Below are 13288 nucleotides of genomic sequence, written 5' to 3'. Positions count from 1 at the left end.
TCTGTCTGTATTTGTTAAATATGTCCGATAGCTGAATTCTGTTTCTGTTGTTTTAAGGTTTGTGTGTGTGTGCGTGTGTGTGTGTGTTGAGAGAATTTGTTTTTGAGCCAACTCGGCTGTTTTAGAGTAAAGAAACAGTCACACTATACCCCTCATTTTCCCCCTTTCCCCTCACTCCTATCTCCTCTGCCCTCTCTCCTCTCTTTGTCCTCTATCCCTCTACAGGAGTCAGACAATACTACATCAGTTCTGTTGTCCTGCTCCAGAGGCTCCAGAGGCTGCTCTCACTGGCTCCTCCAGGTAAGGCTGTGGCTTCCACACTCTGAAAACACTCCATCTAGATAGTTTTCCTCTGTGTTTGTCTGTTTTTCCATATATTTTTTCCTTCCATCTGCCCCCTCTTGTCCTCTCACTCTTTCTCACATCTCTCTCTCTCTCTCTCTCTCTCTCTCTCTCTCTCTCTCATCTCTCACTCTTTCTCTCCCTCTCTCTCACCTCTCTCTCTCTCTCTCTCTCTCTCTCTCTCTTTCTCTCTTTCTCACATCTCTCACTCTCTCTCCCTCTCTCTCACATCTCTCACTCTTTCTTTCTCTCTCTCTCTCTCTCTCTTTCTCTTTCTCTCACTCTCTCTCTCACTCTCACTCTCACTCTCTCTCTCTTTTTCTCTCTAGCTCTCTTTTTCTCCCTCTCTTGCTTTCTCTCTCTTGCTTTCTCTCTCTCCTTCTCTGTCTGTCTGTGTGTGTCTCTCTCTCCTTTGATCTTCCCTCTCTCCAGTCTATCCTGCAGTGCCATTACTGATTCTCTCAGCAGGGCTATCTAATGGCTCTGTCATTTTGCCCCCATGGAACTCCCTTCAGTGTGTGTGTGTGTGTGTGTGTGTGTGTGTGTGTGTGTGTGTGTGTGTGTGTGTGTGTGTGTGTGTGTGTGTGTGTGTGTGTGTGTGTGTGTGTGTGTGTGTGTGTGTGTGTGTGTGTGTGTGTGTGTGTACATGTCCGTGTGTGTGTGTGTGTGTGTGTGTACATGTCTGTGTGTGTGTGTGCATGGACATGTCTGTGTGTGTGTACATGGAGATGTCTGTGTGTGTGTACATGGAGATGTCTGTGTGTGTGTGCAGGTACATGGAAATGTGTGTGTGTGTGTGCATGGACATGTCTGTGTCTATGTGTGTGTGCATGGTCATGTCTGTGTGTGTGTGTGTGTGTCTGAGGTCTGAGGTCTTGAGCGCTCTGGAGTAGGTTTTCATCCAGAATCTCTCCGTTCATCTTTCCCTCTACCCTGACTAGTCTCCCAGTCCACGCCGCTGAACAATATCCCCACGGAAAGATGATACCATCACCATGCTTCACCGTAGGGATGGTGCCAGGTTTCCTCCAGATGTGACGCTAGGCATTCAGGCCAAAGAGTTCAATCTTGGTTTCATCACACCAGAGAATCATGTTTCCCATGGTCTGAGAGTCCTTTAGGTGCCTTTTGACAAACTCCAAGCGGACTGTCATATATGCCCTTTACTGAGGAGTGGCTTCCGTCTGGCCACTCTACCATAAAGGCCTGATTGGTAGAGTGCTGCAGAGAGAGTTTTCCTTCTGGAAGGTTCTTCCATCTCTACAGAGGAACTCTGGAGCTCTGCCAGAGTGACCATTGGATTCTTGGTCACCTCCCTGACCAAGGCCCTTCTCCCCCGATTGCTCAGTTTGGCCAGGCGGCCAGCTCTAGTAAGAGCTTCTTCCATTTAAGAATGATGGAGGCCACTGTATTCTTGGGGACCTTCAATGCTGCAGACATTTTTTGGTACCCTTCCCCAGATCTGTGCCTTGACACAATCCTGTCTCGGAGCTCTACGGACAATTCCTTCAACCTCATGGTTTTTGCTTAGTTTTTGCTCTGACATGCACTGTCAATTGTGGGACCTTATATAGATACGTGTGTGCAATTCCAAGTCATGTCCAATAAATAGAATTTACCACACAATTTACCACAGTTGTAGAAGCATCTCAATGATGATCCATGGAAACAGGATGCACCGAAGCTCAATTTCGAGTCTCATAGTAAAGGGTCTGAAAACGTATGTACTGCATATAAGGTAGTTAAAAAAATCAATAATAATAATTTCTTAACAAACTGTTTTCGCTTCATCATTAGGGGGGTATTGTGCGTAGATTGATGAGAATAAAAAAAAATCTATTTTAGAATAAGACTGTAACGTAACAAAATGTGAAAAAAGGGAAGGGGTCTGAATACTTCCCAAATGCACTGTATATACACTATATATACAAACTAGTGGATTCGGCTATTTCAGCCACACCAGTTACTGACAGGTGTATAAAATTGAACACACAGCCATGTATTCTCCATAGACAAACATTGGCAGTACAATGGCCTTACTGAGAAGCTTAGTGACTTTCAACGTGGCACCGTCATAGGATGCCACCTTTCCAACAAGTCAGTTTGTCAAATTTCTGCCCTGCTAGAGCTGCCCTGGTCAACTGTAAGTGCTGTTATTGTGAATTGGAAACGTCTAGGAGCAACAACAGCTCAGCCACGAAGTGGTAGAGCTCACAGAACAGGACGGTTGAGTGCTGAAGCACGTATAGTGCGTTAAAATCGCCTGTCCTCGGTTGCAACACTCACTACTGAGATCCAAACTGCTTCTGGAAGCAACGTCAGCCTAAGATCACCGTTCGCAATGCCAAGCATCGGCATTAGACTCTGGAGCAGTGGAAACTCGTTCTCTGGAGCACATAGCACCCCCTGAAAAAGAATAATAATAAAAAAGAATGAAACAATATATATATATATATACTGTTTTTCACAAAACTAGTGCACTGGTTCTTTAATAGTCCTGTGCTAGCAGACTGCAACGAGGGTATGGTGGTGTTTTTAATAGAGTGTTAATAAAAGGTAGCCTCCAGCACGTGCAAACACACACACACAAACACACACACACACATATGGAGATAGAGAAAGAGAGAGACACGTACAGTACACACACACACAGATACGGAGATAGAGAAAGAGAGAGACACGTACAGTACACACACACACACATACAGAGATAGAGAAAGAGAGAGGCACGTACACACACACACACAGACACACACACATACACACACACACACACACACAGGCAGTGTTAACTGAATAGTAGAACCAGAGAGGAACATTAGTGATGTAGTCATTATTTAAACATTACCAGTCTTTGCTTTTATACAGTAGCTGTGGTTTTAGAGCTGGCTTATATAACAACTGGTAGACTTAGCAAGTAGGTTAAAACACACACACACACATACAGTACATACACACATACACACGTTATCCCAGGCGTTGAAGGTGAGTGTTGTTGTTTCCATAGTGATGGGCAGCTGTTGGGTCTGGAGGGCGGGACTTCCTCCAGCAGACAGGAAGGAGAGGGGTCAGTAGGTGAGGCTCGTAGAGAAGGACCCAGCGACTATGAACTTGCCCTGGAGAACAAGACCAAACAGGTGTGTGTGTGTGTGTGTGTGTGTGTGTGTGTGTGTGTGTGTGTGTGTGTGTGCAGAGGCATACAGGTGGGTTGTGATTAACTGGGTTTGTGTTTCTGTGTGTATATGATACTGTACTCTTGATGAGAGAGAAAGAGAGAGTCAGACAGAGAGAGAAGAAAGTAAGAAAGAGAGGACACCAGCCCTTCCATCTCACGGGTAACAGGAACATGGGGGATGATGGGTTGTCATGGTAACAGCTAATAGCTCCTGCTGACTGCAGGATATGTCTTTATATTGCACAGAGAAGTGCCAAATGGACCACGCTGTGTGTGTGTCTTTCTCTCTCTGTCCTTATTCTCCCTCTCCCTCTTCTTCTCTGCTTCTCCTTCCCACTCTTCCACTCCCCCCTCTTTATCTGAGCCTTTCTGTTTGAGACACAGTGATGTAGTGATAGGTGTATCTGGTAGAAAGGTATTGGAGTTTGGTGAGAGGGTGTGTTGTACTGTTTTCAGAGAGGAGAGATTGTCCCACTTTCCTTTTATATTTGGAGAAACATCCAGTTTAACAACCGGAGGCTTTTAGCATTGTTCTGTTAAGACTACAATATTTCCCCCCAAAAACCTTGCCAACAATATTTTTCTCTCTACTCTCTCTTCTCCCCCCCCCCCACCCCCCCGCGCTCTGTCTGTAGATAGAGGAGTTGGAGCTGAGGTACGGTGGTCACCTGGTGTCGCGGCGCGCTGCGTGTCGTATTCAGACAGCGTTCCGTCAGTACCAGCTCAGTAAGAATTTCCAGAAGATCCGGAACTCTTTGTCAGAGAGCAAGTTGCCACGCCGCATTTCCCTGCGCCGGCCCAACCCCAGCCGGGGCCAGAACCCCACCCAGCGACACAGCTTCCTGTTAGAGAGTGGGGGCCCACCATTGCGCCCCAAAACACCCCCACCACCCCCCTCACGCTCCACCTCCCTGCCGCCCTCAGCCTCCCCTGCCACGGGCCCTGGCCCCTCGCTCACACAGCTGGAGGACTGCTTCTCAGAGCAGGTGGGATTTATGTAACACTAGCATAGCCTAGCATCATAAAATTTTGCCGTTACAGTGAGCCTAGTGTTTTATCATAATACAGCTTTAAAGTCTTCCTATAACTAGTATTCTGATTCTTATTCCAGGTACGCTCGCTGGCCCATTCGATAGACGAGGCCCTGCGTGGGTGGAGCCTGTCGGAGGGGGTTGAGGGGGGGACAGGGGGGCTGTTGATGGACCCCGAGGTGTTTCGGGCAGCTGGTCAGAGTGCCTGCATGCCTCGCAGTGCCAGCTCCCTGCTCATGGCCTTCAGAGATGTCACCGTTCACATCGACACCAACAACTACACTGTCTCCACAACTACCACCTCCACTACCACCACTACCCACGGCAACACAGGGGCAGGGGCGGGAGGAAGCAGGCAAGCCTCAATGGAAGGGGGAGGGGGAGAGGGGGGTGGAGGGGTAGGGAGAGAAACAACAACCTCCCAGCTGGGGGGTGAGAAAGAGTTCCCTGCCCCCCCTCCCAGTGAGGAATTGTTGAAGGGAGGAGGGTTGAGGATGGAGTCAACTATGACAGGGCAGGCGAGAGAGTTGGGGGGGCAGAGTGGCTCAGAGATACTCAGTTCCACCTCTACCTCCACCACGGCCCAGTCTAACCAGTATACCACTCAGTCCTCCTATCCCCAGTACCACCAGTATTCCACATACCCCCAGGCCCATCACCCCCAATCCCAGCCAGGGTCCCAGTCAGTCAGGGACCCCACCACTGAGGCCCTCCAGGCCCTGGTCCTCTCTCTGCCCAGAGACCGATGCCAGGACCCTGCCTCCTGCCGATCCCCCACACTCTCCACTGACACACACCGCAAACGACTCTACCGCATCGGACTCAACCTCTTCAACGTGTAAGTACGCACACACACACACACGCAAACACGCACATTATACACCTTATAATGTAGCAAGATGTTGCCGAAAGAGATGGTAGCCTCGCTTCAGGTCCTTAGGAAACGATGCAGTTATTTGTTTTTTTAATGTATTATTTCTTACATTGTTAGCCCAGAAAATCTCAACTACATACAGCCAGGAAGAACAATTGGATATAAAAGCTTACCAACTTACCAACATTACGACCAGGAATACGTCTTTCCCGAAGCGGATCCTTTGTTTGAACCTCCACCCTAAACATGGGATCTTATCCCAGAGGCCGCCCCAAAACAACGCAGTCGCTGCAGGAGAGGTAGACGGAGCAGCCTTTTGGTCAGACTTAGAAGGCAAGCACACCATCCGCGGCATCCGAGCATATTACTCGCCAATGTCCAATCTCTAGATAACAAGGTGGATAAAATTAGGGCACGAGTTGCCTTCCAGAGAGACATCAGAGATTGTAACGTTCTCTGTTTCACGAAAATATGGCTCACTCGGGTTATGTTGTCAGAGTCGGTACAGCCACCTGGTTTCTTCATGCATCGCACTGACAGAAACAAATATTTCTCTGGTAAAAAGAAGGGCAGGGGTGTATGCCTTATGATTAACGACTCATGATGTAATCACAACAACATACAGGAACTCAAGTCCTTTTGTTCACCTGAACCAGAATTCCTTACAATCAAATGCAGACCGCGTTATCTTCCAAGAGAATTCTCTTCGATTATAGTCACAGCCGTGTATATCCCCCCCAAGTAGATACCTCGTTGGCTCTGAAAGAACTTCACTGGATTCTATGTAAACTGGAAACTATACATCCTGAGGCTGCATTTATTGTAGCTGGGGATTTTAACAAAGCTAACCTGAGAACAAGACTTCCTAAATTCTATCAGCATATCGACGACACGTGCTGGTAGCATTCTGGATCATGGCTACTCTAACATCCGCGATGCATACAAAGCTTTCCCCTGCTCTGCCTTTGGCAAATCTGACCATGACTCCATTTTGTTGTCCCAGCCTATAGACAGAAACTAAAACAGGAAATGCCCGTGCTCAGGTCTATCCATCGCTGGTCTGACCAATCGTGAATCCACTCTTCAAGATTGCTTTGATCACGTGGACTGTGATATGTTCTGGATAGCCTCAGACAATAACATTGATGTATACGCTGACTCGGTGGGCAAGTTTATTACGAAGTGCATTGGAGATGTGGTACCCACTGTGACTATTAAAACCTTTCCTAACCAGAAACCGTGGATTGATGGCAGCATTCGCGCAAAAACTGAAAGCGAAGACCACCGCTTTTAATCATGGCAAGGTGACTGGAAACATGACCGAATACAAACAGTGCAGCTCTTCCCTCTGCAAGGCAATCAAACAAGCAAAGCGTCAGTATAGAGGCAAAATATAGTAGAGTCGTCTCAAACACGAGACGTATGTCACAGGGTCTACAGTCAATCACGGATTACAAAAAGAAAACCAGCCCCGTCGCGGACATCGACGTCTTGCTCCCAGACAAATTAAACAACTTCTTTGCTCGCATTGAGGACAATACAGTTCCACTGACGTGGCCCGCTACATAAGCCTGTGGGCTCTCCTTCTCCATGGCTAACGTGAGTAAAACATTTAAACGTGTTAACCCTCGCAAGGCTGCCGGCCCAGACAGCATCCCTAGCCGCGTCCCCAGAGCATAAGCAGACCAGCTGGCTGGTGTGTTTATGGACATATTCAATCAATCCCTGTCCCCATATGCTTCAAGATGGCCACCATTGTTCTTGTTCCCAAGACAGCTAAGGTAACTGAACTAAATGACAATCACTCCATTGCACTCACTTGTGTCATCATGAAGTGCTTTGAGAGACTAGCCAAGCATCATATCACCTCCACCCTACCTGATGGACCCACTCCAATTTGCTAACCGCTCCAATAGGTTCACTGAGGATGCAATTGCCATCACACTGCACACTGCCCTATCCAATCTGAATAAGAGGAATACCTATGTAAGAATGATGTTCATTGACTACAGCTCAGCATTTAACACCATAGTACCCTCCAAGCTCGTCACCATAGTACCCTCCAAAACCCTTGGTCTCGACCCCGCCCTATGCAACTGGGTCCTGGACTTTCTGACTGGCCACCCCCAGGTGGTGAAGGTAGGAAGCAATGTCTCCACCCCGCTGATCCTCAACACTGGGGCCCCACAAGGGTATGTTCTCAGCCCTCTCCTGTACTCCCTGTTCACCCAAAAATTGCATGGCCATGCACGCCTCCAACCCAATCATCAAATTTGCAGACGACACTACAGTTGTAAGCTTGATTACCCACAACAACAAGATGGCCTACAGGGAGAAGGTGAGGGCCCTCGGAGTGTGGTGTCAGGAAAATAACCTCTCAATCAATGTCTACAAAACAAAGGAGATGATCGTGGACTTCAGGAAACAGCAGCGGGAGCACCCCCCAATCCACATTGACGGGACAGTAGTGGAGAAGGTGGAAAGTTTTAAGTTCTTCGGCATACTCATCACAGAAAAACTGAAATGGTCCACCTACACAGACAGCGTGGTGAAGAAGGCGCAACAGCTTCTCTTCAACCTCAGGAGGCTGAAGAAATGTATCACGTAAAACACTCACAAACGTTTACAGATGCACAATCGAGAGCATCCTGTGGGTGAGTGCACCACCTTCAACCACAAGGCTCTCCAGAGTGTAGTACGGTCTGCACAACGCATCACCGGGGGCAAACTACTTGCTCTTCAGGACACCTACTCCACCCGATGTCACAGGAAGGCCAAAAATATCATCAAGGACAACAACCACCCGGGCCACTGCCTGTTCACCCCGCTATCATCCAGAAGGCAAGGTCAGTACAGGTGCATCAAAGCTGGGACCGAGAGACTGAAATACAGCTTCTATCTCAAGGCCGTCAGACTGTTAAACAGCCGTCACTAACATAGAGAGGCTGCTGCCAACATACAGACTCAAATCTCTGGCCACTTTAATAAATGGACTTAATAAAGGTATCACTAGTCCATTCAATAATGTTTACATAGAGGTATCACTAGTCACTTCAAATAATGCCACTTTAATAATGTTTACATACCCTACATTACTCATATCACATGTACAGTGGGGGAAAAAGTATTTAGTCAGCCACCAATTGTGCAAGTTCTCCCACTTAAAAAGATGAGAGAGGCCTGTAATTTCCATCATCACTTCAACTATGACAGACAAAATGAGAAAAAAATCCAGAAAATCACATTGTAGGATTTTTTATGAATTTATTTGCAAATTATGGTGGAAAATAAGTATTTGGTCACCTACAAACAAGCAAGATTTCTGGCTCTCACAGACCTGTAACTTCTTCTTTAAGAGGCTCCTCTGTCCTCCACTCGTTACCTGTATTAATGGCACCTGTTTGAAGTTGTTATCAGTATAAAAGACACCTGTCCATAACCTGTCCATAACCTCAGTCACACTCCAAACTCCATTATGGCCAAGACCAAAGAGCTGTCAAAGGACACCAGAAACAAAATTGTAGACCTGAACCAGGCTGGGAAGACTGAATCTGCTATAGGTAAGCAGCTTGGTTTGAAGAAATCAACTGAAGGGAGTAATTATTAGGAAATGGAAGACATACAAGACCACTGATAATCTCCCTCGATCTGGGGCTCCACGCAAGATCTCACCCCGTGGGGTCAAAATGATCACAAGAACGGTGAGCAAAAATCCCAGAACCACACGGGGGGACCTAGTGAATGACCTGCAGAGAGCTGGGACCAAAGTAACAAAGCCTTCCATCAGTAACACACTACGCCGCCAGGGACTCAAATCCTGCAGTGCCAGACGTGTCCCCCTGCTTAAGCCAGTACATGTCCAGGCCCGTCTGAAGTTTGCTAGAGAGCATTTGGATGATCCAGAAGAAGATTGGGAGAATGTCATATGGTCAGATGAAACAAAATATAACTTTTTGGTAAAAACTCAACTCGCCGTGTTTGGAGGACAAAGAATGCTGAGTTGCATCCAAAGAACACCATTCCTACTGTGAAGCATGGGGGTGGAAACATCATGCTTTGGGGCTGTTTTTCTGCAAAGGGACCAGGGCGACTGATCCGTGTAAAGGAAAGAATGAATGGGGCCATGTATCGTGAGATTTTGAGTGAAAACCTCCTTCCATCGGCAAGGGCATTGAAGATGAAATGTGGCTGGGTCTTTCAGCATGACAATGATCCCAAACACACCGCCCAGGCAACGAAGGAGTGGCTTCGTAAGAAGCATTTCAAGGTCCTGGAGTGGCCTAGCCAGTCTCCAGATCTCAACCCCATAGAAAATCTTTGGATGGAGTTGAAAGTCTGTGTTGCCCAGCAACAGCCCCAAAACATCACTGCTCTAGAGGAGATCTGCATGGAGGAATGGGCCAAAATACCAGCAACAGTGTGTGAAACCCTTGTGAAGACTTACAGAAAACGTTTGACCTCTCCAAATACTTATTTTCCACCATAATTTGCAAATAAATTCATTAAAAATCCTACAATGTGATTTTCATTTTGTCTGTCATAGTTGAAGTGTACCTATGATGAAAATGACAGGCCTCTCTCATTTTTTTAAGTGGGAGAACTTGCACAATTGGTGGCTGACTAAATACTTTTTTGCCCCACTCTATATACTGTATTCTATACCATCTACTGCATCTTGCCTATGCCGCACGGCCATTGCTCATCCATATATTTATATGTACATAATCTTATTCATCCCTTTACATTTGTGTGTATAAGGTATTTGATTTGATTTGATAAACAATCACATACAGGGTCGAATTGTCCTCTAGCTACTCACAGAATTATTCACAGAACAGGTATCTGCTCTAGAAAGGGGGAGAGGAAAAGGGAGAGAGAGGTGGAAAGGTGGTATTTATATATAGGAGTACAGTTGGAGTCAGAAGTTTACATACACCTTAGCCAAATACATTTAAACTCAGTTTTTAAACAAATCCTAGTAAAAATTCCATGTATTAGGTCAGTTAGGATCACCACTTTATTTTAAGAATGTGACATGTCAGAATAGTAGTAGAGAGAATGATTTATTTCAGCTTTATTTCGTTCATCACATTCCCAGTGGGTCAGAAGTTTACATACACTCAATTAGTATTTGGTAGCATTGCCTTTAAATTGTTTAACTTGGATAAAATGTTTCGGGTAGCCTTCTACAAGCTTCCCACAATAAATTGGGTGAATGTTGGCCCATTCCTCCTGACAGAGCTGGTGTAACTGCTTCAGGTTTGAAGGCCTCCTTGCTCACACACGCTCTTTCGGTTCTGCCCACAAATTCTCTATAGGATTGAGGTCAGGGCTTTGTGTTGGCCACTCCAAAACCTTGACTTTGTTGTTTAAGCCATTTTGCCACAACTTTGGAAGTATGCTTGGGGTCATTGTCTATTTGGAAGACCCATTTGCCAAGCTTTAACTTCCTGACTGATGTCTTGAGATGTTGCTTCAATATATCCACATACTTTTCATCCCTCATGACGCCATCTATTTTGTGAAGTGCACCAGTCCCTCCTGCAGCAAAGCACCCCCAAAACATGATACTTGCACCCCGTGCTTCAAGGTTGGGATGGTGTTCTTCGGCTTGCAAGCATCCCCCTTTTTCCTCCAAAAATAATGATGGTCATTATGGCCAAACAGTTCGATTTTTGTTTCATCAGACCAGAGGACATTTCTCCAAAAAGTACAACCTTTGTCCCCATGTGCAGTTGCAAACCGTAGTCTGGCTTTTTATGGCGGTTTTGGAGCAGTGGCTTCTTCCTTGCTGAGCGACCTTTCAGGTTATGTCGATATAGGACTCGCTTTACCTAGATATAGATACTTTTGTACCTGTTTCCTCCAGCATCTTCACAAGGTCCTTTGCTGTTGTTCTGAGATTGATTTGCACTTTTCTCACCAAAGTACGTTCATCTCTAGGAGACAGAACGCGTCTCCTTCCTGAGCGGTATGACGGCTGCGTGGTCACATGGTGTTTATACTTGAATACTATTGTTTGTACAGATAAACGTGGTACCTTCAGTCATTTGGAAATTGCTCCCGAGGAGGAACCAGATCATCTTGGCTGATTTCTTCTGATTTTCCCATGATGTCAAGAAAAGAGGCACTGAGTTTGAAGGTAGGCCTTGAAATACATCCACAGGTACACCTCCAATTGACTCAAATGATGTCAATTAGCTTCTGAAGCCATGACATCATTTTCTGGAATTTTCCAAGCTGTTTAAAGGCACAACTTAGTGTATGTAAACTTTTGACCCACTGGAATTATGATTCAGTGAATTATAAGTGAAATAATCTGTCTGTAAACAATTGTTGGAAAAATGACTTGTGTCATGCACAAAATAGATATTATAACCGACTTCCCCAAAATATAGTTTGTTAAACAAGAAATTTGTGTAGTGGTTGAAAAACTAGTTTTAATGACTCCAACCTTAGTCTATGTAAACTTCCGACTTCAACTGTATTCACGGTCGGCCTGCAGCCTGTAGTTATTGTAAATGAGCTAATGTGAATCACTGAGACTGAGAGAGTTGCCTATCACTTTACGGTTCTATTTACACACATATACGCACACACACACACACATGTATACACTTATATTGTGCTTTCTATCTCTACTCTAGGAACCCAGAGAGAGGCATCCACTTCCTGATCACACGTGGTTTCGTCCCAGACACGCCCATGGGCGTGGCCCACTTCCTGTTACAGAGGAAGGGCCTAAGCCGACAGATGATTGGAGAGTTCCTGGGGAACAGCAAGCTGCTCTTCAACAGAGATGTCCTGGAGTGAGTCCACACACAAAATAAAGCACAAATATGTTTTACACATACACGCACATACACACACGGATGCGTGCTCTCACACTGCAGAGAGCGAGAGAGCCAGGAGATGTGCTTTGCTTAGAGAAAAAATAGGTCACAGCACTCAGCACAATTTTCTTCTCTCCCTTCTCTCCCCATTCTCTCTTTCTCTCTACTCCCCCTCTCTCCTGCTTCTCTTTTCTCTCTACTCACCCCTCTTCTTTTCTCTCTACCTCCGCCCTCTCTTTCTTTTCTCTGCTACTGCCCCTCTCTTCTTTTCTTCTACTCCCCCTCTCTCCCCTCTTCTTTTCTTCTACTTCCCTCTCGTTTTTCTCTCCTACTCCCCCTCTCTTCTTCTCTCTACTCCCCCTCTTCTCCTCTTCTCTTACTTTTCTCTCTACCCCCAGCCTCTCTTCTTTCTCTCTACTCCCCCTCCTCTTCTTTTCTCTACTACCTATCTTCTTTCTCTCTACTCCCCTCTCTCATGCTTCTCTTCTTTTTCTCTCTATCCCCCTCTCTTCTTTTTCTCTCTCTCCCCTCTCTCCTCTCCTTCTTTTCTCTCTACTCCCCCTCTCTTCTTTTCTCTCTACTACCCTCTCTTCCTTTCTTCTACTCCCCCTCTCATTCTTTTCTCTCTAACTCCCCCTCTCTTCTTTCTCTCTCTACTCCCTCTCTTCTTTCTCTCTCCTACCCTCTCTTCTTTTCTCTCTACTCCCCTCCTCTCTCATCTTCTCTTCTTTTCTCTCTCACTCCCCTTCTTTTCTCTCTACTCCCCCTCTCTTCTTTTCTCTCTACTCCCCCTCTCTCCTCTTCTCTTCTTTTCTCTCTACTCCCCCTCTCTTCTTTTCTCTCTACTACCCTCTCTTCCTTTCTCTCTACTCCCCCTCTCTTCTTTTCTCTCTACTCTCCCCCTCTCTTCTTTTCTCTCTACTCCCCCTCTCTTCTTTTCTCTCTACTACCCTCTCTTCTTTTCTCTCTACTCCCCCTCTCTCATCTTCTCTTCTTTTCTCTCTACTCCCCCTCTCTTCTTTTCTCTCTACTC

The 13288-nt window shown here is 46.2% G+C and overlaps 1 protein-coding gene across 1 annotated transcript in view; it reads left to right on the top strand.

Annotated features, from left to right (window-relative positions):
• LOC109866969 (IQ motif and SEC7 domain-containing protein 3) overlaps positions 1-13288 on the top strand; it is a 29803-nt gene that overhangs the window by 3075 nt on the left and 13440 nt on the right. Inside the window, exons 2-6 of the mRNA XM_031801431.1 lie at positions 226-300; positions 3350-3479; positions 4153-4503; positions 4629-5386; positions 12070-12231. Of these exons, the coding sequence (XP_031657291.1) occupies positions 226-300; positions 3350-3479; positions 4153-4503; positions 4629-5386; positions 12070-12231 (1476 nt within the window). The remainder of the gene's footprint in view (positions 1-225; positions 301-3349; positions 3480-4152; positions 4504-4628; positions 5387-12069; positions 12232-13288) is intronic.

The sequence above is a fragment of the Oncorhynchus kisutch genome, linkage group LG22 (genome assembly GCF_002021735.2).
Source record: "Oncorhynchus kisutch isolate 150728-3 linkage group LG22, Okis_V2, whole genome shotgun sequence".
NCBI classification, from domain to species: Eukaryota; Metazoa; Chordata; class Actinopteri; order Salmoniformes; family Salmonidae; genus Oncorhynchus; species Oncorhynchus kisutch.
The sequence above is the reverse complement of the archived record's forward strand: the minus strand, read 5'-3'. Positions and strand labels throughout refer to the sequence as shown.